This window comes from Eutrigla gurnardus, assembly GCF_963514095.1.
Source record: "Eutrigla gurnardus genome assembly, chromosome: 8".
Lineage (NCBI taxonomy): Eukaryota > Metazoa > Chordata > Actinopteri > Perciformes > Triglidae > Eutrigla > Eutrigla gurnardus.
In genome coordinates, this window is record NC_139922.1 from 23,808,207 (window position 1) to 23,824,783 (window position 16,577).

The window sequence follows — 16,577 nt, forward strand, 5'->3', positions numbered from 1 at the left end:
TCGTCTCTGAAGGAGGTGACTCGGGGATGTCTGAGTCCACATGCAGCAGGTCCCAGCTGCGCCACGATGACAAACGACCGAAACGAACCATTTCCACCCCCCCGAGAAAGGAAATCAAAAAATCCCCCAAATCCTCAGATACTAAAAAGGTCTGAGTCAACAAAAGAAAAGGCATAGAGGTTCCAAAAGTCAAGAAGAATCCATTTCCAGGAAATCACAACCAGGACCGAAGTGCAGAATCATCGCAGCTCCTTGACAGCAGCCTCCCTGATCCTGCAGACTCTGTGCACCGCGGGCCAACGGTCACACACAACAATCATAAAAGGTGCGTGTGTGTTCACCCTGCAGTAATCTCCACCTTTAGGCATCAGGGGAAGTTCTTTGTCTTTACACACACACACACGTTTCCAGCCTTCTCAGCATATAGCTCCTCCCACACCATATGGGGAATAAATTATAGTCTCCCAGCACCTCATATAATTAGTTTAATTAGAGTGCGTGCTTAAAAGACACACAAGTCTTCTTGGATTCATAGTGTAGCTTATTAAATTTCCCAAAAAGTCCCAAAACTGAGTGATTGAGCAATATATTGAAATATAATATACTTAAGGGTGGTGTTTAATATCAATTAATATGTTTAATTTAAAAATAATGAATTAAATATAACAAAATAGACGATCCCAAACCCTAAAATCATCTTAAATCTTCACAGAAATTGATTGAAAATAGTCGCAGCTTAATTTACTGATGACTGACTAATTGAACCTGTTATACTACAGATTGGAAATTAGCCACCAGGCTATAATCTCATGTATTTACATTTAAAAAAAGTTTGTACAGAACACTTTCATGAATCACGTATAAACTCACCTGAAAACGTCTTATTATTTACGTTAAAGGTGCTTCTGTCATCTACGATGCACACTTGAAACTCGGCATGTGGAGTCTTATATTTATGCCAAACACCTTATCACCCCAACGGCAGACACTTCTCACTCTATTAACAAACTGTACCGACTGTTGTATGGGACACCTCATGTTTGGGCTCAATGAAGCCCCCGTGTGACCGCCGCTGATTCACCCATTGTCATTCAAAGTGGCTCCGTGTTAATCGACATTGTGCCCATTGTGAGCTCTCAGAGGCCCAATAGTGAGAGGAGAGGAGGCTTGTTGGATGCGATAGCCGGCCGAGGAACAATCTCCACGCATTAACATCCACGGTTGTGTAATGCAGATGGGCCCCGGTTTGAAAAAAAAGAGGAAATAAATAATGACAAAGCTTCTGCCGAAACGTCTTCCGCCTTCCCTGAAACAAAGCTGCTGAACTCCACGAATACAACATCATTCAAAGCAGATTTGGTGGTTCAGGAGGAAAAACGACACGCTTTCTACGTCATCATGGCGTCTGCAGCCCTGAAGCCTTTCTGGGGTTTTGGTCAGCAGCTGTTTCCTTGTTATTTCTCTTCTGTCTACGACATTACAAACCCTTCTCCCCACCAGCAGCAAAACTTTCTTACTGTCATCATCAATTAATCTGCAGATCATCGTCAGCAATCCGTTGTTTGATCCTTAAATCACTTCATTTCACACAAGACACATGAGAAGCTGTTTGAGAAGGGTTTTTCATCGTTAGTGAGGATAAAACACCCGGGTTTAAGTAACGATACCAACAAAAAAACAATACTTTTTTTTTTTACATCCTCAATCGCGATCCAATAATTCTGCCTAAATAAAATCTTGATTGATCTAAAGATGGGAGGAATTACCTGATGATCAAAGCACACACACACACACACACACACACACACACACACACACACACACACACACACGCGTGTATTGAGGTCTCGAATATATAGGGGTTTCCCTGCTGTGATGGAGGAGTGCATTCTGGGAAGCCTGAGCTTCTGACACACACATGGAGGATCCATTACCTGACATTAACTCCCTGGGAAAGCCAAAACCATCCGACTGCAAACTGATCCTGGATCAGTCTGGATCAAACCGATCTGACGGGGAAGCGCTTTACCCCGTCACATGTTTTTTTTTTTTTTATGTATTTAATGTATTTGCTTTTGATCCGTTTTAACGTGGTGTTCGGCGTGCTGTAGCAACTGACGGCGGCGTGTTATGTAACAGCTGACAGAGAGCGTACTGCATGTACTTTATGTTACGTCACGCGGTCCCAGACGGTCCACTTATGTTTATGATGACCGTAAAAACAGACAGTTTCTGTTCTCAGGAACAGGAAAGACGAAGCTGGCTGAATCACGTATGTGGGCATTTCTTTAGAAAAAAAGCTGCTGTGATATGAGAACAGTAATGCAGATATGTTTCAGGTCCCCTGTGTGTAAATGTCTTGTTTTTCCTCCGACCCGACGTCACATTGCTATGGATACGGCTCAAAAACATGGTGAGCCCGACACGGATCCCCAGTGACTCCAAAATACCAGCTTAAATTAATCCCAACCACTACGCTGTAACCATGAGAAACCATGTATTTTTAGTTTTTAAATTAACGCTGCAGCGTGGAAGAGCTCTCATCCACTCAACGATGGACAATACAAATGTTGAATTCACCTTTTGATGTTTTAAATGTGCTTTTCTAAATCGCACATCGAGCAAAAAAAAAAAAAAAAAAAGAGTTAAAAGTTCAACTTGTTTTCAGATCAGCTGATCCGCTGCTGATATTGTGAGCGGTGCTTTGTGGGAACTATCAGCAAAGGTTGGAATGCGTCTTTGACCAATCTGAGAGCTTGGCAGAGCCTCCCCGTTGTAAAATAATCAATCTGGATCATCAAAGCTCTCTGCAGCCTATCACAATGCTGCCAGGGCCCATAAAATGTATCATGCACACAATAATAAACTTGAAATACCCTCGTTTAAACGACAGAATAACTCTATAGAGGAAAAAGGAGGGGGCGGGGCTTGGCTGCGTTCCCCACCAGAAGCCTGGCACAAGCCGCTGCCATGCCGGGCCGTGGATCCGGTCACTAGGCAAATATCTGAACTTCTTTGGGCAAAGGGCCTCGATTCCACACAAAAAAAAAAAAGCAGAAACGCATGCGTTTTTTTTTATGGCAAGTGCCAAAGCTGCTGCCATAGAAACGCAGCGCCCACATGTCCAAGTGGAGCTTTTGTCCTGCAAATAACTTTCATAAAATATGGGCTGGCACCCAACGTGGATCACAGGGCTTCGGCTGTCTGTTACAGACCAAAGTATCCCCTTCAGTGAGCTCTTATGAGGGTCCAACATGGAGGTCATTTATGGGTCACACCAACGAGTTCCAGACAGAGAAATGTAGGGGAGTTATTTTCATTTTATGAATATTTGTGTGAGAAACGGAAGGCGGCAACGCTGACGAGCATCTATAATTATGAAGGTAATAAAATAATAATAACCCAGACGCTCCGTAGTCTGAACCAAGATGGCAAACTGTTGTGAAATGTTCACGTCAGACACGAATTATTACTCAATATCACCTAATATCTCATTGAAACAATCCACAATCCTTAATAATACAAACGTTCATTAAAAAAGCTTAAAGCTCTATTAGTGCAATTCAAGTTTCCACATCACACACCTGTAAGTGTGTGCAAAACTAATATTTATAATGATTATGAAGATATATTGCGTGTGAAGAAAGCTTTCTAGAGTTGCAAATTCATTTTCTGCTGACTCATCAATGACTCAGCTGATTGTTTTAGACTCCACAGAAATGTCACTTGTAACTCCATTCAGCCAAAGCACAGCGTTCAACAGTACAGACAACAACAGTCAGAATTCAATGCATTTCTCCACATAATCAGATATTCAGCACATCACTGCCCCCTAGAGGCCGGACGTCGCCCTCTCCACATGCAAGTCAACAACACCCGACAAGGCCTTGCATGCAGCGTGGGGTACGTTGACATTCTCTGGCAAACTGCCTTGAGAGGAATTAGAGTGTCAGTCGTTTGACAGCACAAACACAATTAATGAACAATTCACCCCCAGCAACAGGAAACGCCGTGACTAAAACACCCCCAGCTTCTTCGCTTCATGACGAGCGCGTTCGTGACTTACCGCCACACATGGCAGTAAATTTCCTTTGACCGAGCCTCTACCTGTTTCCCTGCCCAGAACAAGGGTGACATGAAATCTGAAACACACACACACACACACACACACACGGAAACAAACTCACCTGTAGGTGAGACTTGCCTCGAGGGTGTTTAACAACCAATGACTAGTTTCCAGCACGTAACAGAGCAGCAGCAACAAGCTAAAAGGCTAAATCTCAACAGCCAAAATGAGAATAAATACACTGAATTAACTTAATAATCATTTGTTATTTAGCCATTAAACACTGTGTTGTGTTAAAACATGCATGGGCTAAGAAAATAAGAATATAGAGAAATAAATGCCAAATTATTTGCTGATAATTAACATCTATTGACTTCATAAATCGTGGCAAATGTGACAGTACATTGGCTGCATTTATCAATACAAAGTATTGATATCTGCATTGATATTGATACTGGCTCTGGTGTATAACAAGTGTTCATTAAATTGAAGCTATAGAGTGTGCTCCAACATGTAATTCATCTTTTTTCGTGGTATTGACGCTAGTATCAAAATAAAAGAATAAAACGTATGACTCTTGAAACCAGAGTTATTATGATGAATCAGGTTAGAGCAACTCTTACATTGCCGGCAATAACACACGACGGCGGGTGACAATACAACCGTTCCAAGTAAATATTACTTTGCCAAACACACATCACTCTCCTGGGAACAGATGTTGCTAAGCAACCACTTTGTTCCGCTTCTCCTCGGTGACAATATGTGACAATCATGCAGAGGAAGCACTTTCAATTGTAGCCTTTCAAATAACGTCGCTTCTAAAAAAAAAAAAGAGTCAACTGTTGAATTGTGTTACTGTTGCAGAGCCAAGTCACTTCAAAATGCAGCGTGAGGAAATAGAGCTCATCATCCTCATGTAATTGATTTCATCATCCTCATTTATAAAGAATGAATAGGAGGTTTCACCTTCTCCAATGAGAGGGGATTTCTCTGCAGATTGAATATATTTGGATTATTTAGACTATTTGAGGCACATCACATAATTGTTCTATTCAATAATCCTCTAAACTAGCTTAATTAGCTAGATAAATAGCTAAATACATTATGAGTGACCGACAGTCACACTAGCAGGCTCTACTGGAGGTCATCTAGTTAAACAACAACCCAGAGCAGATGCAGCATGCAGATCTGTGACGTATAGAGCCGGCACAATGTGGAAAAAGTAACCAGTAAGGCAAGTTTCACATTTTGAATACTCATGAAAACACATTAAAAATAACCCAGACGTTAATAAACGCAAACCCAACAACTACGATGGAACGTTAACATGTTCTTTTTTAAACTTTCATATGCCTTGGTTTGTTTCTGGACCCCAGGAAGAGCCTTAGTGACGGCTAACCATCCAGATAAAGAATAAAGAATCGCCTCATTATGAACCAGGCACCAGCTAGAAAAGAGAAGCTTACTTTTGTCTGAAATCAGGGCTCAAAAATTATCTTTGAGAGACGACGACGACGACGACAACAAGAGGTCACATTATGTGCCACAACATGAACCTGATGACTGTCCGCCCCGTCTCCATGCTCTACGTTTGGCAGCTTAGTGGATCTGGATCCTGCAGGCCTCCGTCAGCCGCGCCGCGTCCCACCTCTCTAACACAACACCCACTTCCTGTAGCTGCAGGAGGAACTCATCCACATACGAGACTCCAGGTCGGGCCGAGTGGAGGAAATGCAAAAGGTCATGATTTCTTTTGAGCGAATATTGATATGGCGACGCTATTGCAGGGTTGACTATTTGTGCTTTCACTAATACAGACAGACAGACAGACAGACAGACAGACAGACAGACAGACAGACAGACAGACAGACAGACAGAAATGTAACCAGGCATCTGCAGTGCAGATAAAGATAAAGGTGATGCAATATGATGAGTTCATCGCTGGATTACCACGAGATACTAGCCCAAAGCATCATGGGACAGAAGGAAGAGGCGGTGAAGGGTGTGGCAAAACAGGGTGTGTGTGTGAGAGTGTTTGAACTGGTGGTGTTTATTTTTGGTTAGATGAGCCTGAGAGACAGTTATGAGCTGGAAGGTCATATCAAATATATATCCCATCGTCCTGTTCGGCCGCGATGCTACTCACCAACAGATCGGGGCTTTCTCGGCGTCCCAGAGATCCGTGCTCCACCCTCTCGGTGGCTGGCGTGAGGATGTAGGGGCTCTGACCTCCGGAGGGCTTCATGTTAGGCAGACTGAGCGACCGCAAGTCCTTCACACTCTGCTCCACCTTCAGCTCGTCACCGAGCCGCGCTGAATGACAAAAGAGAGACAAAACAAGGAGGTTTGTCTGGGTAACGGAAACATGTAAAAGTGAAAACCCGTCCCTCATTACTCATTTATGATCTGTAAGATTTATCACCGTGTCCAGAAGACTCTAAAGTGCTTTCTTTTCTATTTTTTGATGATTTTGAAAAGGAGCACCACACCCAAAAGTATTGGGCTCTCTACTTTTTCTCCTAAAAATAAATCCTTTAGCAGGCTCTCATAAACCTCATAATGTAACGCCAACCGAAACGGCACAATAACAAGTAGTTATGTGATCAATTGTGAGTTAAAAAATACCGATCGTGGCCGCCTTACAATGTTTTCAAGCTTAGGGGAGAAAATAGAGGATTTGATTGAAAGTGTGAAAACGACAAAGAGCAGAACCGTAGATCATCCTAACCCTCCGACCACATGACTAAACAGCTGTGCCCCTCCCCCCCTCCTCTGTGTTTCAGGCTGCATGTAACTGTAACTCCAGACTGCGGTCAAGAGCTGCACGTCGGGAGGGTGACAGTTTCAAAAGAATAGCAATTAGTCATGGCATAGGAGCTCTTTTATGGAAGGCTTAAAACGGGCCTTTGATCCGAAGACTGCAGCGAATGTGAGTGCAGTGAGCGCCGCGCAGAGGCACCATTCCCAGTTTCCACTGGGGCATTATGGGAAAGAAAGCTGGCAGAGTCATCACGCTGCTGCTGCTGCTGCTGCTGCTGCTGCGTTATTTAGATTCATGGGAAGTCTTAATCACACTTCTGGAAAAAAAACACAGATCCCTTCTAAGGATACAGTCCAGTTTCCCTCCGAGTCAGAAACACGGGCGTGAGAGGAAACCGGCGTCCGCCATCTGTCCTGCTCAGTCATTGTTTAGGGCGTACAGATAAGAATGGCGTGACGTATAAATAATACACCTTTCCACCAACACTTTCTATTTAGTTTTCCTTTCCACGCGTCCGACAGCTGAATGATAATTGGGAATAATAAAAATGATAACATGAATCATCTGCACTTTAAGTCTATGTGTTACGTTGCATGTTATGTAGGGGTGGGTAAAAATATCGGCAATATATCGCGATACTTTGCTGTACTTTGTCCTTTTTCATTTTATTTGCAATATTTATTCCAGTGAATTTAATGGGAATTAATAAAATTGAGAGGCTGTTTTGAATGAAATAGTTTTGACTCAATTTGTCCTCTGATCAATACCATCTGATGTACATATACAGGTACTTGTGTTTTCATCTTTATTTATATCGCAATATCGTGATATCGTGATACGTATCGTGACCAAAGTATCGTGATACGTATCGTATCGTGAGGTTTTTGCCAATACTCACCCCTAATGTTATGTGATAGAAATGACCCCAGCAGTTCATCTGATTTGCATAAAGTGAAGGTAAATAAGAATTGATGCTGGACTGTTTTTTTTAGATGAGTTTGAAAGAAAACATATTTTTTAAAGCTTGAAAGCTTAAACCTGAAGTCTCTCTCTCTCTCTCTCTCTTTCTGCTTTTCTCAGAAGTTACTTTTCAGACACAGTCGTCAATCTGCGGCGATAAATCAGGAGTAATGGCTGTTTCTAAGAATTTCCTCTCATATATTTCTGCCTCTCAAAAAGGAACGCCTTAAAATACATCTTGGATGAGTCCAAACCTGCCACAGTTTTTGCCTCTTTTCTGTCACTGAACCAGCTAAATAAATAGAATATGGCTGGAAATCGTCTCACATCTTGGCACATTTTACAATTTCTGCCTGTTTTTTGCTTCTTTTTTTTTTTTTACATCTTAATATTACAGATTTACAGTTTTACATGATATAATGCATTTGCAAAATCATCTTTTAACAGATTTACACATATCATCATAATATCTTAAGTGAATATTTTGGCCATGCAATGATAGTATTGAATGAATTAAAACAAAATTTAGGAGCAGCAGATACAGAAATACTTTTTGTAATATCTGGGCATACAATAAAACGACTTTCTGGGTTTTCTGGTCTAGACACACTGATTTTATTGCGGTGTGACTTATTGGAAATTACACAATGATTACTGCAAACGCCTTAAATAATAGAGGACAACTGCAATTTAAACGCCTAAAGAAGGCCACGGATCCTTAGAACATATTCCCCAATGACTCATAATAATAATGCATTCTGTCTAATGGCGCCTTTCAGGGGACTCGAAGGTCAGCTTACATCACACACAAGATCAGCAACAAAGCACCGGCAAGAAAACACCAATGAAGTCAACAATAAGCCATACAATAAGCAACAAAGCACCGGCAATAAAACATCAATCCGATCAACAATAAGACGCACAGCAATCAACAAAGCTGGGAGTTAAAACCAGATGCCTCTGCTGCAGTTGAAGCGAGTAAGATGGTTTAAAAAGGAGGCTTTTTTAAGGTTTAAACAGAGGTTTCGTGGTGCGTTTGTTACCTTTGACTTTGAGGTAGTGTCCTCCAAAACGGTAGGCCTCGAAGTTAAGGGACAGCGGCGTGTTGGACTGATCCAGGAACAAGTCGACCCGGGACAGCTCAATGCCGTTCCTTTCAAACACTGGACCTAGAACCTCTCTGTCACACACACAGAAACACAAATGAGACGTTAATTATGTCAAAACCTTGCAATGCATTCTGTGTGGACGCTCCTCCCGGTCTTACCTCAGGGTTTTCTTTTTCATCGCAGGGACAATTTCTGTGTTGATGTCCACGTTGAGATCGAACTTGAGGCTGAAGCACTCCTTACTGGGGTCCTGCAGGGGAACACGCTGGTAAGTTTACACAGGTGGGGCTCTGCTGGTCTGGACCAGAGTCATGCTGTATGTGTGCTCTCAGGAGAGCCACAGGGGGGCTCCTTCTCCCTGCACTGCCCGACTCAGCCTGCACAGAGCAGCCTGGGAGATTCTGCTGTTGCATCAGAGAATAACTAATATATCTACTGTACAAATAATTATTCACAGGCTTACATCAGTGTGTCGTCTCCGCGTCTTCTTTTTCACCAACTTCATCCCCCCCGTTTTACGCTCCCTGCAAAACAGTAGTGCACAAACATCCTCGTTTAAAAAAAGGAGATATCACACTGTCATCATGGGAAAAGACTTCCAGCGACATGCAGGAAGAACATGAACACAAGCATGATCTAATGGAAGGGTCACTGACCCGCGGTCGCCGCTCCCCTCGTCGTCTTCCTCCAGGTCGGAGGGGGGGCTGGTGCGTGGGGGGCAGGATCGCGTGGACACGTTCCGGGCCAGGATGGAGGCTAAAAGGAAAGAAAAACAGCAGTCGACATTAACGTTGGGTCGGTCCCTCCGCTGGGATAAAGCCATGCATGGGTTTGTTTGTGTTGTAATATCGAATCCTCACGTTCCAAATGAAAAATGTTCACAGCGAGGTTCTTAGATCATCTGGAGGGCCAGACTATGTTTGTATACAGAGTTGTGTATGCATGATTAAGAATGAAAACCTCACCATGAAGAGACAGAAAGATAAAAATGACCAGGTGGGGATGATTGACAAAGATGTCTTTGTTTGTGTTCGAAAGTTGGGACATTTTTCGTGGTTTGCCAGTCCATTCCGTGTGCAGGCTTAAACTTGTCGGATTTCTAAGCAAATCCTTATTTTATTATGACATGTTCTGGCAAAATAAATAGTAGGCTCCGTCTGTGCCGACGGCGTCAGGCCACTAAAACCAACTTCTGTAGCGTTGTGTTTGTTTGTAAACAGGCGAACAGCAGGGGTGAGAGGGGGGAGATGTAATGTGGGACACCGACACTGAAAATTAAATCAACGGGTTTGGATGCATCAGCCGCCGCTGATCCACAAACGGGTGAACGTGAACACACCGTTGAGTTGAATGAAACAAGTACAAACCAAATGGTAAGATTATCAGGCAAAAAAGGTTTCATTATCTGACGAACCAACCTTTTAAAAACAGTCCGACGGGAGTTTAATTATTATTAACGATAAAACTTTAAACTCCAAAAGTACGGGAAAGGCAAAAATACACATATTACATGTTTCCACCTTACTTAGACAATAAAAACACATATCTTTGTAATTTTGATGAGGTATGACATCACTGTGGGTTACCGAACAAAGAAACAATGCAAGTCTACCTTGAGGTTGTAAGTCGAATCGGGGGTGCCGGTCAAAGTGCATGTTGTCTGTGTTCTCTGAATGGCTGCGCGAGTCACATGACTCACACAGGTGAAGGGGGCTCTTGTTATTCAGGTCTTGGCAGTCTGGGTGGTGGCAAACCTAAAAGCAGAGACAGAGGGGGGGGGGGGGCAGGACAAAGTCAGATCACATAACGGCCAAATACAGAAGGTCAAAAACATTTTACAAGACTGGCTCAAAGTGAAAATAGTCGCAGAGTCCCACACTTGAAGAATAAGCAGCTCCCGGCCCGACTATTGTTATTGCCACGATTAAATGACCACAGAGGCTGCGACGGGCATTCCTGAGGTTTGGCGACTCCCACCATCCCCGCCATCTGTCCCCCTCTGTGGGATGACAGCTAATTGACTTAAAGTTAGTTTTTCCACCTTGTGTGCTGATCTGGGACCAGCTTATCCTTACATAATCCAAAATCTTATCCCGACGGGGGAAAACAATAAAACTGACCACAGGTCAGTAACTAGGAGACTCTCGGGTCCGCGGAGGCGCCGGATGGCAGACGGCTGCAGGGATTAAGGATCTCTCTGTCTCGGCCCAGACAGATCCGACACGGCCCCCCTGTGCCTCATCTCGGGAGCACCAGGGGGGGGGGGGGGGGGTCCGCTACACTCCACTCCACCCTGCGTCCCCCTCTCCGCCGTCGCCCGGCTCAGGAAGCGAGGATGTATGGGGGAGATACAATGGGGGTCCAGCTAATGGACTTCCTGTCATTGTTTCCATGTGCTCAAGAGGAGCAGTGTGTCTGTGCATGTGTGTTAATATGTGCACAACAAGCTCGGGACTCTTTCATGTAAACACAAGGACTGCAGATACAAAACAGTGAGAAAGCCTGAGGAAACATGCATATGCACCGCCACATGCTCCGGCAATAACACCCCTCGGATGTTCATACAAATGACTGCCGCCGCCGCCGCTCCTGGTACTCTACCGTCATAGTCTGCAGACCGGAGCAAGAGTCTCCCCCACTGCTGCAACCCGCCTCCATATCCACGGGAGAAGGCACCCGACCCTCGATAAACATCCGACCCGCCAATTCACGCTGCAGCCCGTCGAGCCACACAGACGAGCTGCCTTATTAATCCACTCCTCTCAATGTCTAGTCAGGTATAATCGCAGATTTTAAAAAGGAGCAGGTCGCAGGAGGGAGGGGAGGAAGGAGGGAGGGAGGAGGGAGGAGGTTATGGGAGTGTGAAGAGTTCCAGTAAAGATATAAACCCAAGACAGGAAGGGGGAAAAAAAAGGTCCATCCAGAAGGTTTTTTTCAGAAGTACAATGCCCCCCTAATCTTGCATCCTAATTGGTGCCTGTGCTCCGTCAAAGCCATGACGGTTTCTGCAGCCACGAGCCGAGGCCCTCTCTTTCCTCTCTGTCCTCCACCAGAGACTCCTCCCTTCCTCTCATGCACCAGGGTCACTACACCCAGGCAGAGCCCCTCAACCAGAGAGAGGGTTTAAAATAGAAAAGAGAGTCGGAGAGGCCTCGTCGCCTGCGGTGAACGTGACATGCTCTCAGCGAGCACAACTGCATACGAGGATAATTCCAAGTTAATTACAAGTCCTTAATTCTCATAGTTTTGCCTCATTAATAGCAGTTACGGTTAATGTTGTACTTACTAAAGTAATCATGGAGATCTGAGAACACTGTGGCTCCGTTTACAACAAAGTGCAACATGGCAAGAAATATGTTACCGAGAGAAATAATGGCCACAGCTATTAACTTGTAATATTACCCTTAAATAATATCTCCCTTAACACAAGGAAGTGGACAGTCATGCTAGTGGGACCGACGGCTATCACATGTCAACACTCAGATTATTATCAGGGATATTGATTACCATGCTCCCCGCTTTAAATTAGCGTGTTAAATAAGCGCATGCTATCATTGCTAATTGGCACAGCTGAGGCTCATGGGAATACGATGAACTCTGCAGGTATGTGTTCATTAAGCCCTGGAGAAAGTTAATGACGACGGCGCTCGGGGAAAAGATTCATCAATAGTCGAGGAGATATTTCAGTCGGGAATAAGTGGAGCGTTCCACTTTAAACTGTCGTGTTCGGTCTTGTGTTCACTGTTCACTGCGGTGAGAGAGGAGGAAGGGCAAAGGTGTGATAAAGTCTGCAGGTAGAGGAGAGAGAGTGTCTCAACCTCGCTGCCAAGGAGACGGCTTCACGGCCGAGGCAAACCCGTTACATCATCATTTTTTATGTGTGCAGCAGAGTCAAATGTCCCATCGCACAGAGGTGGTACGTTCTCCAGCGAGGTGTGGAGGCAGACGGCCGGCCGGCCAGCCGGCCCAAAGACAACACGAGGAAATCAAATGCCATATTTAGACAATAGCTCAGATGGATCGGTCCTCCTCACTATCAAGTCGGGGGGACGTTCACATTCCTAATGCAGCTAAAGCAGCTGAAAGTATCCGGTGCCTCGGCCAAGACAAATCACATCGCAGCGTTGAGGCTCGAAAAAGAAGTCCAGTTCCCCAGAAAAGCTCGTAATCTTAAATTCATAACAGATACATGATGATAAAAAGCTAAAATAACAGCGTTTCAGACCCGGATATGTAGAGAAAGGGGATTTTTGCAATACTCAACATTCCTATCAATGAGAGGGATGATTGATACTTGGGTACGAGGACGAGCTGACTTTTATCTGTCTGTTTCTGGATCTGGAATCAGTTTTTCACAACAAAGAGGAGGAGGAGGAGGAGGAAGAGGAGGAGGACGAGGAGGAAGAGGAGGACGAGGAGGAGGAGGAGGACGAGGAGGAAGAGGAGGACGAGGACGAGGACGAGGAGGAGGAGGACGAGGAGGAAGAGGAGGACAAGGAGGGTGCAAGTGAAGCTGAATGTAAGGAAATGTGACGGTGCAGGACAGCTGACAGGAGGCCATGCGTGCCTCGTACTGCAAGTGTGTGTGAGACAAATGTGTCATGTGAGTGTGTCGTGTGTGTGTGTGTGTGTGTGTGTCCCAACCTCACATGCCTGCTCACAGATCTGGTTGGATTAGAGGGGAGGTTTGAGGAGGGGGCGCATGGCTGACTGTAGATGAAACACTGCACACACACACACACACACACACACACACACACACACACACACACACACACACACACGCACACACACACACACACACACACACACACACACACACACACACGCGCACACACACACACACACACACACACACACACACACACACACACACACACACGCGCACACACACACACACACACACACACACACACACACACACACACACACACACACACACACACACACACACACACACACACACACACACACACACACACACACACACACACAGGCCCCCACAGGCCCCCACAGCGGCCCTTCGTCTTAGCTTACCACATCCAACGCCACGTGGCACACGCTTATGTGTCCTTGTTTCCACACATCCTGCAAACACGCCAACACACCCAACACACATACACACCCAACACACACACACACACAAACGGGCCGAATGCGGGCATGCCCGCTGCAAGGCTGTGTCATCCATGAGCAGCACACGACTTTGCTCAGCTGTAATAAAGCTGTTTCTGCTTGGGAAGAAGGCGACCGGAGTCTTGTGAGGTGAGTCAGGATTATTACTCTACACTTAATCCTTCCCAGGCTGGCACGCAACATGTGAAGGCAACACACTTTTAAAAAAACACTTATTGCAACACGGATACACATCACACAGCTGAGGCAAGAGACACCAAACCCAGGACCAGCTAAACGTCAGATTATTACATGATTATTTATATTATTATTATTATTATTATTATTATTATTATTATTGGGGATGGGACTTTTGGGTTTAAAGTAGCAGCCTTACAATTCAATTTGGAATCCTCACAATTTTGAAGTTTTTTTTTTTTTTTGCAATTGACTTGAAGAGAGAGAATCTACTCGGTAATGATCTCTCCATCTCCAAAACTATGCTCATCGAACCTCCGGTCTACTTTTGCCCTCCTTGCCTTTCTCCCTGCAGCCGCACTCAGCCCTCCCCGGGACAGCTTGTCCTGCCAAAGCACACCTAGCACTTATGTAATAGCATGCAACACCGTGTGCATGTGTGTGTGTGTTCCACGAGTAAAGAGAGGGGATGTGAGCCGTTGGCTATAGTTTATGTCGCAGCCAAGTGTCATGGTGTATATGAAGGCAGATAACAGGGTTTCCTTGTTATGTTGCGTAAAGCGTGATAAGAGTCGGATGTAAATAGCATTTTTATCAAATATGAATCACTCATCACATCCGATTGGTTTTTGTGCATCTGCTCGCTTCTAAATACCGGAGGTGTCAATGCAGAACTGTTGAGCTGATGAGCTGAAAATATTGATATCATTCTCATCATTTCTGTGGGGAAGAAGAACCTCTGTGTTTTTATTAAAACTACAAAAATAAACCTTTCACTCACAAGCTTTGGCCTAATTTATCCCCATTTGGGCCTCTCTTCCTCTGCGTAGGAGCCGGTCCCGGATGTTTCCCAGGGACAAGGTCCCAGAAGGTGAGATTTATGCTTTATTGGAAGTAGGACTGCAGTAGTCAGCTAATAGCTTTAAATCTTCATTCATAATGTTGACATTCAAATTCTAAATCAACATCGAAATGCTGTGCATATTTTTTTAAAACCCAGAATCTCTGCAAAGGCTTTGATAAAGATTAGGCTATATAATATTATTATTGTTCAATTAGTTGTGGCTGCGTAGGATTGTGTATGACTAGTGTGATGCAAATATTTCCAATAATTATAGAGCATTGACTTTAGGAAATCATTACATAGAAATATGTTGCCTCGTTTCGCTGCTCGCTCTCCTGCAAACCTGCACTAAAGGGGCATTCTGCCAGCATACATTAATATTTCCAGGTCGGGTTCTCAGACACGTATAATCACAATGAAAGCCTGTCTGTGGCAAAAAACAAGCACTTTCAGTGGACGTGAATAAACGGTGCGCAATTGCCCAAAATGACGGCATGGCAGCCCGTTGAGCGGTACTCCCTCAATACTGGAACCTTTTCAAAAATAGTTTCCCCTATTACTCACGTAGACATAAAGAACATGGGGAAACAGGGCCCAGGTAGGAAAATATCGAAGCAACAAAATCTGGATATCAATCAAGTCATTGAAAAACCAACGCAGGTGGACACATGAATGTACAAGACGATGACTAGCCAACAGATGTTAAATTATAATGAGTAATCACAGGTAGAGCTGGCCGAGAGAGGAAAAATAAAGGCTGCATTGTGTCTTGTTCACTGTTGGTTTGTGCGTGAGTACATGTGTGTGTGTGTTTTATACTGCAAGGGTATAAAAAGAAAAATATATATTATCTTTTATTGACATAATGTGAGTTCCCACATGCATTGGACTATACTACCAGTCCCATATACTCACATACACCACCCTGTTTGTCATCGTGGTGCCCACACCCATAGCAAACTCAATTCTCTGTCAGTGTTCCAGCCATCACACACACACACACACACACACACACACACACACACACACACACACTCTATAGAAAACATGTAATGAAAGCAAACCTGAATCAACACAAAACACAACGGCGTGATTAATGCTTCATATCGGGGGGGACAATGGAGAACAATGTTTGGTTAAGCCGAGCTCTAAACCGTATTGTTTGGGCCAACCTTCTGTCCCAACTCTGAACGGTCTCATTGCACTTCACCCTTTGTTGAGACTGCAGGGTGACATCCAGGTACACTGTGTTTAATTACCGGGGCCAGCTTTAATGCGTACCATCATCACTCCGCTCCCACAGAAAAGTCTGCTTTAAAAGGTCCTGTCCTGACACGAAAGTCATCACTGGTCTGGCAACGGGTGGAGATTCTCCTCCAGCGGTACGTTATGTTACCATTAACGCCGCTCCTCATCAGTCATGAGGGGCTGGAGGACTTTTAAAAAACCCCCCCATTTCATTTTTTCTCTTTCCTACAGAAAAGCATCCCAATAAACTCAGCTTGAAGGCAAATGATTGGTTAG

General features: G+C 44.4%; 1 protein-coding gene across 7 annotated transcripts in view; it reads right to left on the reverse strand.

Moving 5' to 3' along the window:
* Positions 1-16,577, reverse strand: part of plekhg5b (pleckstrin homology domain containing, family G (with RhoGef domain) member 5b) — a gene marked incomplete at its 3' end in the record, with an annotated part of 59,122 nt that overhangs the window by 13,825 nt on the left and 28,720 nt on the right. For 6 of the 7 annotated variants that reach the window (XM_084016476.1, XM_084016474.1, XM_084016479.1 and 3 more), the window contains 6 exons: positions 10,509-10,650; positions 9,553-9,652; positions 9,360-9,420; positions 9,055-9,146; positions 8,831-8,967; positions 6,213-6,379 (listed from right to left, as the gene is read on the reverse strand). In XM_084016476.1, the coding sequence (XP_083872602.1) occupies positions 6,213-6,379; positions 8,831-8,967; positions 9,055-9,146; positions 9,360-9,420; positions 9,553-9,652; positions 10,509-10,650 (699 nt within the window). Of the gene's footprint in view, positions 1-6,212; positions 6,380-8,830; positions 8,968-9,054; positions 9,147-9,359; positions 9,421-9,552; positions 9,653-10,508; positions 10,651-11,497; positions 11,621-16,577 lie in introns of those variants that run through there. The other variant, XM_084016478.1, reaches the window with a different exon arrangement.